Source organism: Manis pentadactyla, chromosome 19 (genome assembly GCF_030020395.1).
Source record: "Manis pentadactyla isolate mManPen7 chromosome 19, mManPen7.hap1, whole genome shotgun sequence".
Classification (NCBI taxonomy): Eukaryota; Metazoa; Chordata; class Mammalia; order Pholidota; family Manidae; genus Manis; species Manis pentadactyla.
The window spans coordinates 1,246,459-1,258,798 of NC_080037.1; the positions used below are offsets into that span (position 1 = coordinate 1,246,459).

The window sequence follows — 12,340 nt, forward strand, 5'->3', positions numbered from 1 at the left end:
TTTAAGCAGGTCAAGGAGGGCAGCGAGAGCATCCCTGTCCAAGGCAGACTCCGCGCTGTCGTTCGGAGCCCGTTATTGTAGACCCGCCAGCCTCGGGGATCCTCGAGCGCCCGGGAGTGGGACAGGATGAGCATTTCCAGGTCTCACTTGTCTAACCACATTCAGAAGCATGAATAGATTTGATGGAATCCCAACAGAAGGGAGCTCTTGAAAAACAAGACTTGGCTGTAGATCCAAGGGGAGGGAGATTATATCTACATTAATAAATAGTAAATATATATGTGCACACACATATATAGAGAGAGAAGGTTGAATAATATTATAGATACATGCTGAAACGTGAGGCAAAATGATGAAAAATAAACCAGTAACACAGAACAGACGGCACAGCACACGGTGAGCTGGTGCTCCGTTCATCAAACTGTAGGTCAGACACTGCCTGCGTGGACCAGGGGCTCTCCTGAGACTTCCTGCTGTTCTCTGGCGCGGCTGATCTGGAAGGGAGATCACTGCATAATTTTAATGACAGTATTTTTCTTACATACTGTGAAGATGTATCATAAAAGAGAAACATTAGTGGCACAAAATACTCAGTAACTCGCTGTTGAATGAAGACATGAGTCTGTCCCCAGCCGCCGTGCAGGGTCTGACCAGCGCAGGACTCAGAGGCACAGCAGAAAGGGAGCAGAGGGCTTGAGTCACACCCCGAAATGGAAACACACAGGATCAGAGCTCAATACGGTGATTATTAGCTAGAATTTTTCTGGCCATGCTGATCGCAGACGGATTCTAAAAGGGGCTTTCTTGTTCCAGGCCAGCTGCCTAGAAGCCATCTGGAACTGGAGATTTCAGAGCGTGGTCTTTAGAACTGCCCAACTCCTCTGCTTCGGTGTCCTGGTTGCCGGTGAGCTTCCTGCTAACACCCCGCCTGGCCCGGAGTCACTGGGGGACCTTCCCCGAGGGGGCGGAGTGGGGAGCGGTAGCCGCCTGTGATGAGGCGTCGGGGAAGTGTCCACACCCAGATCCCTGGGAGGCAGGTGCGCCCAGCGCCAGGCGTGCTGTAAAAGGCTTCAGGCAGAATGTGAACCCATGTAGCCAGGACCAGTTTATGCATCGGCCACTGAGGGTCAGTCAGGTCTACATTGTTTCTAGGGACCTACAAAAATGTTTCCGTTTTTTTAAAAATCATTTCCTTCCAGGTCAAAGAAAATGTTTTAGTATTTACCACATTATTATACTCATAAAACCATGTGGTTGTGAAATACAGTTTTTAATAGATAATTACTGAGGAGGAGGCCCAGAGTCTGTGAGTCACACCACAGCCCTAGAGACATCAGAACAAAGCCTTATGGCCAAACAATGCAATTAGAGGCGCTGGCAGTGGAGACGAATGCACTGACCCTCCTGCCAGCAGCCCAGGAGACGGCTGAGCAGGATGAGACTTCACAAACAGGAAAGAGCCGTTTCCAGGCCTGACAGCTCCCTGCACAGCTCTGCACACGGAGCTGGCCCCCGGCGGGCAGTCCCGCTACCACAGCACCTCCCGTCACAGTGGGCACTGAAGGGCACATTCCTCATTTAACTTGATGCCACCAACAGTTCTTTAAAAGGCCTGTTTTAAGCCCTACTGTGAGGACTGAGTAGGCAGAGAGAGAGGATGCAGTCATTTATCAAAGAGAAACAGCAAAGAGCTGTGGGAGGAGGTAAGACAGCAAATCAGATCTGGTTTCTAACCTGCCTCTGCCCAAGCCCGCTGCGCTCCACTCAAGGATTTATTGAACACACGTTAAGTGCCAAGCTCTGTGCTTGGCGTTAAGGACCCAGAGCTAAAAAGAGACCATCGTGTGCATTCGCAGCCTAGCAGGTGTGGGCATGGCACAGGAACCCACCTTACAATGCGGGGCAGCAAGGGAGGGGAGGCGGACACGGGGCAGAGGGAGGCTGGGGAAGGCCCGGAAGCGGGGGAGGGAAGGTCACCAGGCACAGGTGGGGGGCAGGGGGCAGAATGGCAGGAAGAGCCAGTGTGACCCCAAGGAAGTGGGGCTCTGCTTGGCTAAGAAATTAAATAAGGGAGGTGCTGAGGCTGCACCAGCAGGTGGGCGCTGATCTGCAGCATCTCAGTCTACACGGGGAGAGAGGACGTGCTGATGGGGGGCAGCCCTTAAGGCATCTTACATGTCATTTGATTGGGACTTGGCCACGTTACTTAACGTCTCCTCCATTTAGAAAAGGAGAGAAGATCCGATGGCCTTCAAGTTCCCTCCAAGTCTGGTGTCTTAGGATGTCAAATCTTTAATACCAAGGAACCTCAGAGGACATTCTCCTCTTCTGCCTCCACGTACACTTTTACATGACAGATGAAAACCACTCTTTTTCCTTAAAACAACTGGATTAGACATAAAGCAGTCACGTTCGGGGGACCTGTCTTCTCCGAGACACTCACCCGGCTTCACTCACGCGGTGCTCACGGCCCCCCTCGGCTCAGGGCTGCTAACCTGTCCTTACTGTCACTCAGAGCTTGTGGACCGGAAGGCCGTGGCGGCGTGGACCTACCACTACAGCACCAAAGCCTATTCGTGGGACAACTCCCGGGCGTTCTGCCAGAGCCTCTACACGGACTTGGTGGCCATCCAGAACAAGGACGAAATCGCCTACCTCGACGACGCCCTGCCTCGCTTCGGCTCTTACTACTGGATCGGGATCCGCAAGATCGACGGCAGCTGGACCTGGGTGGGAACCAGGAAGACCCTCACCGCGGAGGCCGAGAACTGGGCGGAGGGCGAGCCCAACAACAGGGGGAACAACCAGGACTGCGTGGAGATCTACATCAAGAGCTCGTCGGCCCCCGGCAAGTGGAACGACGAGCCCTGCGGGAAAAGGAAGCGGGCCCTGTGCTACACAGGTGGGCCTCCTGCGCCCTGCGGCCCGGGGTCCGAACACGGGCGCCGTCCCCGCCCCGTGAACCAGTGAGCCGGCGGTAACCGGGGCCACGGGGCCGGCGCTGCCGGGCCACTAAGCCAGGGACGTGAAAGCAGAGCAAGTGCCAGTCGCGCAGCTCTCCTGGGCACCTTGAGCACGTGAGGTCAGGGCCACAGGGGACCAGCTCTTTGCAGCCAGAAGGAGACGTTAGCATCGTCCCGCCCACGCGTCTCGTCGTGTAACCGACAGACGGATGCTCGGCAGGTTGTGGCTCCACACCCAGCGCTTTCCTGCACCGCTGAGCCCTTGTACAGGAGATGGTGAGGGTGGTGCGGGGACGTGGCCCTGCCCTCGGGGAGCTGTGACCAGCACCTGCGGGACCCCAGGGGATCCCAGGCACTGTCACCGGCTCCCGAGCCACAGAGCCGAGCCTCCTGGGGCAGGTCCTCCTCCTCCCGTCTTGCTGGTGAGGGACCGGCTGGAGCCCCCAGGAATCTGCACCGGGGTCTGATCTGCTTGAGGACGGGAGCCAGTTTCAGCCTCCTGTTGCCTGCAGAGTCGGCGCCTCTTAGCCACATACGGTGCCACGCTCTGCTCTGCCCCCCACGAGACGGAGCACACGGCCAGGGTCACAGGTGCACCAGGCTCCCTGCAACAACGGCCTGTGGGGGACCTGGGGGGCAAGGACGGGAAGAGGTCACCAAAGGTGACGGCCTGTGAGCACAGAGGATTCCCAGCCCTCCGAGGTCCAAAGTGAGCAGGCCACCAAATCGTGGCCTCCCCGCACTGTACCTTGGGGCCCTGCAGCAAGGAGGTTCACGGGGCGGGACGGTCTGGGAAGCCGAGACGAACGGAGCCAGGAGGGGTCGTGGTGAGGCGGGAGTATGGCAAGGAGGGGGGGCTGGCACTGCGCCTCTGCCAGAACCGATTCCGCTTGCCTGACGGGCTTCCCAGCTCCAGGAGCCCCCACCCCGGGGGCCCCGCAGGCACCACCAGAAGCTTCGCCTTCAGTAAGCCCTCGTGCAGATGCCGCACTCTGCTATGCGTGCTCTCAGTTCTTTAGACTATAAACACGGCCCCTCGGAAGCCCTCGGCAACGTGGAACCGAGCTCAGGGCGGGGTTCCCTCTCCCTCCCTCCCCTCACCCGCGCCCCCAGCTGGGGGAACGCATACCCTTATGCACGGCATATAGTCAGGTCTCGTTCTTTAAGTTACTTATTAGAGAAACAAATTAAATAATGCCCAGCTCTTCACAGGCCAGGGTGGACGCTGCCAGAATACGAGCTCGTCCTGCCGCCCTCCCCGGGCCGTCCTCCCTAGAGCTGCCCCAGGCAGACCGTCCCGGCTGCCCCTGGCTGTCCCAGTGTGCCCCTGCCTCCACTCCCTGCCAGCCTTCAACCCACGTCTGCAGGACGGTCTTCCCAGTAAGGCTTGTGAAAAATTACACGAGAGACTGAAAATGACTGGGACGGACGGTGCTCCTCCTCTGACCTGCAGCAGGCATGTCACTAATGGCTCCAGGTTCACCTGGGCACCTGGCTTCCATTCCCACCAACTCAGGGCCGGGCAGCCACTAGCATTGACGGGCATTTTGCCATACAAGACGTAAAGGGTGCAGGGAAGGAATAGTCAGTTCCCTGTGACAGAAAGATGTGAAATAGATACAGATACTGCGATGAGAAATTAAGTCAGAATGATTCCCTAAACTCCGGGATTTGTTAGGCTGCAGAAGAGGCTATAGAAAGTGATTTACCCGTTGAATCATTGTGTTCTTACCTGTAGATCCAAAGGAACAGATAAGGTACTGGTGTGTCCGGAAACCCTGAAATGGAGTGAATATAAAACGTTGGTTGCTTCTTTGTTCCTAGAGCTCTGAGGTGCTGAGGAGGCTGCAGTCAGAACAAAGTGCATGCGCGGAGCCCTTAGGGTGGGCAGGGATAGCTCCTGCCGGGCACTGGTGAGGGCCAGGTGAGCAGATGGAAGGTGCGGACCGAACATCCGTGGGCAGCTCCCGCGGCCTCTGCACCTTCTCTTTACTTAGAAGCCTTCCCAGAGCCTCCGGGCAGTTTCTCTGAATCACGGGCACCCAGGGGACTTCCTCCTGTAGAATCCCTTTCATTGCTCACAGCATCGGAGCACCTCAGAGCCAACAAGGAACGTGCGGATCGTCCGGCACAGCTCTCTCTCTGTGACATACGGACCCCCTCTTGTACTAGACCCCAAAGTGGACCATGTGCGGCCAGGGCTCGTGCAGAGGCAATGTCCCAGACGGTCTAGCCACAGACCTTGAAGAAGCACCCGTAATCGCAGGCCGCAGAGCGGGTAATGACGAGCAGTGTCGGACCCTCGCCGGTCCTGACCTACTGCCGTTATATCTGTCACGGGGGTTCTGTAGTAACAACTCTCTGAATGCTCTTGGGTACAAAGCGTCTATCTGTTTTGTGCTGTAGAGGAACTTCTCTGTCTGCACATGTGTCAGTAGGTCCATTGGTCCTGCGTGTCCACACATCACAATCCCTCCTTAGGCAAAGCTAACCAGAGCCTCGCACGCAGCCAGGCCATGCTGCAGCCGGCTCCTACCTCGCCCTTCGCAGGGAACAGGTGGCTCTGCAGAGGATGCCCTGGTCTGGCTCAGTCTTACCCCAGAGGCGCTGAGTCTGTGGCTCAGAACACGAATCGTTGTTCCCTCCCACGTCCTGGGAATGCCTGTGGTCCTGACCCTTCTGTGTCCACGCAGCCTCCTGCCACAACACGTCCTGCAGCGAGCAAGGAGAATGCATCGAGACCATCGGGAGCCACACCTGCTCCTGCCACCCTGGCTTCCACGGCCCCGAATGTGAGAATGGTGAGGCCTCCGCTGTGCTGACCCTCTGGTGCTCCCTGGTCTTGTCCTAGACATGGGAGGCTCTCGGCCCTCTGTCATCTGCCAGTCGGCCCCACCCAGACTGTCCCTAGACACACACCCTGCGTAGACACTTCATTCTCAGAGAGAACATTTGCTCATAAAATCTAGAAAGGTCAAAGGGAAAGGATGCAAAACAGAAGCTAATTTTACTTGTTTGAAATAAAAACCAGGGAAAGAGTGATTATTTCCCTAGATGCAGCCAAGATAAAGGAACCAAGTGAAGATGATGAGGTTGGATTAGAAGCTTGGCAAGATGAGGGTGAGAGAGGCACATGCACAGGCACAGCTGCCCGACACCGTCTCCAAGCCCTGCAATGACAGGTGAACCCTTTGTCCTGCAGTCAGAGAGTGCGGAGAACTTGACCTCCCTCCACACGTGCTCATGACCTGCAGGCACCCGCTGGGGAGCTTCGCGTTCAAGTCCCAGTGCAGCTTCCAGTGCGCGGAAGGCTACGTGCTGAACGGACCCAGCCAGCTGGAATGTCTGGCTTCTGGCAACTGGGTGCATAAGCCCCCGCAGTGTGTAGGTACGTAGACCCTACTCTTCCCATCCTCTCTGACAAGGGGAACTTCAGAGGTGAAAATAAGCTTTCTCCACTAAGAAACATGAGAAAAATGAGGACCTGCGCTAGATGGGAAATTCTGGTTTTTTTCCCATAATCCAGAGTAACACTAATTTTGGTGTTCACAGTAATTCGAATCAGCTTGATTCTTGATTCTCAGGCAAAAACATTACAGAAGGAGCCCTGTCCCTTGGTTAACCACAAAGTGAGCAGGTGGAATAATGGGGACTTAGTGAGGCCTCTCCCTCCACCTGCCGCCCAGTAGGTTGGGTGCCTCTGGGATAGGACAAGGGTGTCAGGCCCTAGAAAAACAAGAGGCTGATTGCACCACAAACACAGTTAACAAGTCCTCCTTCGGTCAGCTCACACCCTCACACCCTCAAGCAATATCAGAATGACCTCATTCACGACTTTCGCCCCTGGGGAAGGGTGGGATCTGCCCGTCTAGGCAGACACTGGAACACCTGCCAGGACGGGTTTATAGTGGTGAAGGGCGTAAAGGGCATTAGAAAAGCTTTTTTTTTTAATGAGTCTTTTTGTTTTTAAGACATTCAGCCACCCAGAGGACTGGTACCCCAAGCCTGGACAGGCATCGTTAGGGTCTCCTGACCTTACAGATTCCCGGCTGCCCTGATTTCCAGGGGGGCTCCACCCCTGCCCTCCTTTCTCAGCACCTCTCTGTCCTCAGCGGGTCCCTCCAGCTGGGCAGTGTCCACTCTGGGAAGCCCCTGGCGATGGACCCACAGACTGTGCTCATCCCCCCACGGCCTCTGTGTGTGGCTCTGGCTGCAGATTTGAGTGTGAGCCTGGCTCACACGCCCCCTGACCAGCCCTGGCCAGCACCCCACAACCCGCCAGCCTGCGAGGGAAGAGTTTCCCTTGAGCGGCCCCCCAGCCACCCCAGAGGGAGTCAGGGCACGGGGGATGGGCTGCTGAGCTTAGGGTGACCTCCCTGGGCTCTGCCCCTGGAGCACGGCTGCTCTCGCCGTGAAGTGGGCTGAGAACCACAAGGTGCTTTGCGAGGATGAAGCATCTGAAGCCACACATACAAAGTACCTAGCATAGCCTGGGCACCCCATCAGCCTTCATTTCTGCCTCTTTTCTCCCTCCTTGGCATGTACAAGTTATAGGCAGCGTCCAGTACCTGCCCGGAAGTCAGCCCAGCGACTGTTAGGACAAACGGGGAGACCCCTCCCCGGAGCCTGGGGGCGCCTCTGCAGGGCAGCAGAGGGGTGCTGGCTGGAAAGGAGCCGCGGGCTCCTGGGCAGTTACCCCTGACCCCTGAATTCTGAGCAGTCACCTCCCGCCCTCAGCTCACCTAAGGGGAGAGGGGAGCTGTGTTAGCGAGTCCCCAGGAGGCTGGACTACAAGCCCAGCTCTGCCGTCTAGGCGCGAGACCCGAGGAGTTATTAAAGTTTCTGAACTGTAACGTCAGAGAGAAGCACTAGAGAATCTAATTCTTAAACGCTTCGATTCTGTAAAAACCAGAGGTGCAAGCCCAGGCGGTGAGGGTGCTTCCTCACACCCCAGATACGCACAGGAACAGCTGGAGGCGGGACGCTCTGTCAGGGGAGCAAGGGGGGAACCAGCGCTCAGGACGGAGGTCAGGCTGAGCGGCTCAGGGGCCCCCCTGGGCCCGGCTCCGCAGCGGAAGCCCGATTAGCACGGCATCCTGGGCCCCGGAGACGAGGCCCGAGGGCGGCTCGGGAGCCTGGGTAGCGGCTTCAGCAGCAGGTGACGCCTCTTCCCTTTGCCTTTAAAGTCCGGCCTGCTCTGTATCTACTCTTTCCAGAGTCAGTTATTGAACACCTTGGACTCAAATTTAATGAATTACTTCATATTTATGATATTATAATATAGTTATGTATATTTTATGACATTATTCACAATAAGTTTGTGAATTACTGGGCACAAATATTGCCCACACGTATTCGTATTTATTTAAGCAGGGCCTTCAAGGTGCTGCCAGGCTCTGGGACCCCGCTCTGAGCCACAGCCCAGCTCCCAAAGCACGGCAGCCGGCGGGCAGAAGTCCCCACATGGACGCTGCAGGGGCAGGGCCCCGAGCTGGGGAGGCGCCACACGGGCGGAGGGCAGGGGGTGATGCAGGCAAAGGGGGCACAGGGGCTGCTTCAGGCTGCCTCCCTCTGGGGAAAGCGAGGGTTTCGGTTCTGAATAGACGGTGACCGGGCTGGGAGACACGCGGCACTTCTCAGCCCTCCTCGGCCCAGCTTCAGACGGCAACTTCTCCCACTTAGCTGTCGCGTGCCAGCCGCTGGAGGGTCCTGCTCACGGCAGCCTGGACTGCCCCCCACCCCCGGCAATGTTCCAGTACCAGGCCAACTGCAGCTTCCGCTGCGCTGAGGGCTTCGCACTGAGAGGAGCTGCCTCGGTCCGGTGTGCTGGCCCCGGAGAGTGGACAGCGCCGGCCCCGGTCTGCCAAGGTACCACTCACCTCACAGCGCCTTCTGTGCCCTCGGGCCCGGAGGCGGCACTGCCGCCCGGTCATCCCAGGCACGCACCCGGCCCTTCGTGCTGGCTCTGGGGAGCCCATGATGGGCACACATTCACTGCAGTGTGCTGTGACTCGAGGGAGGGGCACTGATGCCCATGCGTGGGGCGGGCGTAGGCTGGGGCTGGAGGGCAGGCCAGTGCAGGAGCCACATGGCACGGGGCAGAGTGCGGGCAAGGCGCCTGTCTGGTGCTGCCACCTCCCGCACCAGCGCAGGGCCCTCGGGGGCCTCAGGGCTCTTGACTGCCTTACGCACCTGCCTCCCTAGCGGCTGTGAACTCAGGTGAGTAAAACAAGCTTAAACTGCTGGGAGCTGTACAGATGCAGGTGAAATAATACCAGTGTTCCATTATATATACATATTTATATTGTAAATCCTGTCTGTGGTCTGACTTTACAAAATCATCTCCTTTCCATAGTCCATGTTTCCAGTACTTTGCTCTTACAGGGCATCTAAAGCATAGGGGAGTTACAGGATCGTTCTCATCAGGGGCACCCTGCTCAGAAGTGCACTACTGGCATTTTGTGTGGCCACTTACTGGGTCCCTGGGCAATTATGTGAATCCCCTGGGTCTGTGTATGCTCTGATTTTAAAATGAGGCGTGGCTTGAAACAGGGTCTCAAAGAGAGATTTGCACACCCTTGTTCATAGCGGTGTGGTATAGTCAAAAGGTAAAAGAAACCCAAGAGTCTATCAGTGGATGACTGGATAAGCAAAACGTGGTCTGTGCATGTGGTGGAGTATCATCAGCCTTGGAAAGGGGGGCATTCTGACCCCTGCCACAGCGTGGATGCACCCCGAGGACTCATGCTCATTGAAATAAGTCAGTCACAAAAGGACACATACCATGTGATTCCACTTACTTGAGGAGCTTGGAATAGCCCAGAGCAGACGGGGCTTCAGGGAGACGGGGGGAGGGAGTTAGCGCTCAGTGGGTCTGGGTGTTGGGTTTGAGACAATGAAGAAGGTTCTGGAGGTGGTGGTGGTGATGGCCGCACAACAATGTGTGTGGACTGACCACCACGGATGGGCACTGGAAGTGGGTGCAGGCTTTATGCTGTGTGTCCCACCATGGTAAAAAATGGGCAGCTGTGAGGCCACCAGGCTGTGGTGCCTTGTGGTGGTGAGATTCCTGGGGGCGATGGGATGTTGAGGCCATACCTGTGGGGTGCGGAGGACATGCCCGTGGGGTACCGATGTAACCAGAAGAGGTGACTGGGTATCTGCTGGGCATCCAGAGGTGTGGCCACAGGGGCCCCCTTGACAGGCTCTCCGGGTGCCTTCTGCTTTGACAGCTGGGTCTGCATCTGACCACAGCTTCAGTGATGTTACTGCTGCCTCGAAGCGACGGCCCTGCCACCCACACTGCCGCTATTTGCAGGAGATGTTTACTGGGCTCTTAGCCTGACTCCGTGAGGCAGTGACAACACTGCCCCCATTTTAAGGACACGGAAAATAGAGTATGTGTGTGCTGGCCATCCACGAACACAAGTCTCATACGATTGAAATCATGGTGTATTCATTATTTCTATTCTGCTTTTACACTTCACAACACACACCCTATATCTTCTCAAGGTGAAACATATCATTTTTAGTGACCTTTACTCCTTTCATGGATCTGCTATAATTTATTTTCAGCCTCTGATCAGTGACATTTATGTTTGCTTTCAACATTTTTCTCGTACAAATAATGTTTTGTTAAAAGAAATCTCTGAATTAACTTCTTGATGTGCATCTTGATTACAGATAGATTCTTGGGTCCTAACGTATGATAGTTTAGACATCATCAAATCATGTTGCTCAAATGTGCAATAAACGCTTGGCTTGTTCACCGTAAGATGCTTCATGTGCCACTGTGAGTAAGTGAGGCGTGTCTCACCCCCAGTTCAGAAATCCCTGTTCCTGCAGCTAAAGGATTAGGGTCAAGACCAATGCGTTCCTGTGTGTCACAGCTTCCTAATGGCCTCCCTCCCTCTCCCCTAGCTGTGCAGTGCCAGGACCTTCCGGCTCCACACAAGGCCCGGGTGAACTGCTCCCACCCCTTTGGTGCCTTTAGGTACCAGTCAGCCTGCAGCTTTGCCTGTGAAGACGGCTTCCTCCTGGTGGGAGCGAGTGCCCTGCAGTGCCTGGACACTGGGCACTGGAGCGCTGCCCCCCCGGAATGCCAAGGTAAGGGTTGTTCTTTCCAACATCTTGGAAATAAGTTGTAGGCTGTATTTACAAGGCTAAAGTTTAGAGGTGGGGGGCCAGAAACTTGAAACGGACTGGAAAATGAACAATCGCTTGCATCCTGTAACCCAGCAACCCATGTCTGCAGAGACAGTAAGGCGAGGAGAGGGACGTCTGGCAATAGGAGATCCACCATCTCCTTATAAGGCCTCTCCCTGGGCTTGGAGACTCCTATCATGAGCCTCGTGTACTGTTCTCACTCAGCAAAAAAATAGTCTATGGAAAGAAGGGAAAACCAGCCTTAGGAGGGTTGTCCCGAGGCTGGCCTGGCACTCCACCCCTCAGAGCCCTCTTACTGGCAGAATGGGGGGGCAACCGTGGGGGTAGCGTAATGTGAGGGGCAGAACTTACAAGTGCCTGGCTGCAAATATGCCCCAAGACCCGTGGAACGTTGGAGAAACACAGTCAGATACAGGGTGATGGAAAGAGGAAGAAACTAAGCTATAAAGGTGAGGTAACAGGATTCTCAGAAGAAATATGCAAATTCTGTGCATTTAACTTGATCTAAAATAAAGCCAAGGTAGTCTGTGCAAGTCAGATGAAACAGAACTGGTTAACACCTACATTTGGGAAAGACAGGTGCGTGCTGTGCATTCCCCCATTCCTTTCCATTCAGTGTGCCCAATACCTTTTGTTACATTTATAGCAAATACTGCTTTTTTTTTTTTTTTTTTTTTTTTTTCTTTTTTTTTTTTTTTTTTTTTTTTATTTTAATAATTATTTTTTATTGAAGGGTAGTTGACACACAGTATTACATTACATGAGTTTCAAGTGTACAACACAGTGGTAGAATATTTATATACATAATTCTAGGTTCCAGCTATCACCCTACCAGGCTGTTACAATATCTTGACTATATTCCTTATGCTATACATTACATCCCGGTTACTAATTTATTTTACCATTGGAAGTCTGTCCTTTTTTTTTTTTTTTTTTTTTTTTTTTTTTTTTTTTTTTGTGAGGGCATCTCTCATATTTATTGATCAAATGGTTGTTAACGACAATAAAATTCTGTATAGGGGAGTCAATGCTCAATGCACAATCATTATTCCACCCCAAGCCTAATTTTTGTCAGTCTCCAATCTTCTGAGGCATAACAAACAAGTTCTTACATGGAGAACAAATTCTTACATAATGAATAAGTTACATAGTGAACAGTACAAGGGCAGTCATCACAGAAACTTTCGGTTTTGCTCATGCATTATGAACTA

The 12,340-nt window shown here is 54.4% G+C and overlaps 1 protein-coding gene across 3 annotated transcripts in view; it reads left to right on the plus strand.

Annotated features, from left to right (window-relative positions):
• Window positions 1–12,340, plus strand: part of SELP (selectin P) — a 42,733-nt gene that overhangs the window by 7,609 nt on the left and 22,784 nt on the right. For 2 of the 3 annotated variants that reach the window (XM_057495125.1, XM_036900633.2), the window contains exons 2-7: window positions 814–904; window positions 2,516–2,902; window positions 5,657–5,764; window positions 6,166–6,351; window positions 8,646–8,831; window positions 10,884–11,069. In XM_057495125.1, the coding sequence (XP_057351108.1) occupies window positions 814–904; window positions 2,516–2,902; window positions 5,657–5,764; window positions 6,166–6,351; window positions 8,646–8,831; window positions 10,884–11,069 (1,144 nt within the window). The remainder of the gene's footprint in view (window positions 1–813; window positions 905–2,515; window positions 2,903–5,656; window positions 5,765–6,165; window positions 6,352–8,645; window positions 8,832–10,883; window positions 11,070–12,340) is intronic. The other variant, XM_057495126.1, reaches the window with a different exon arrangement.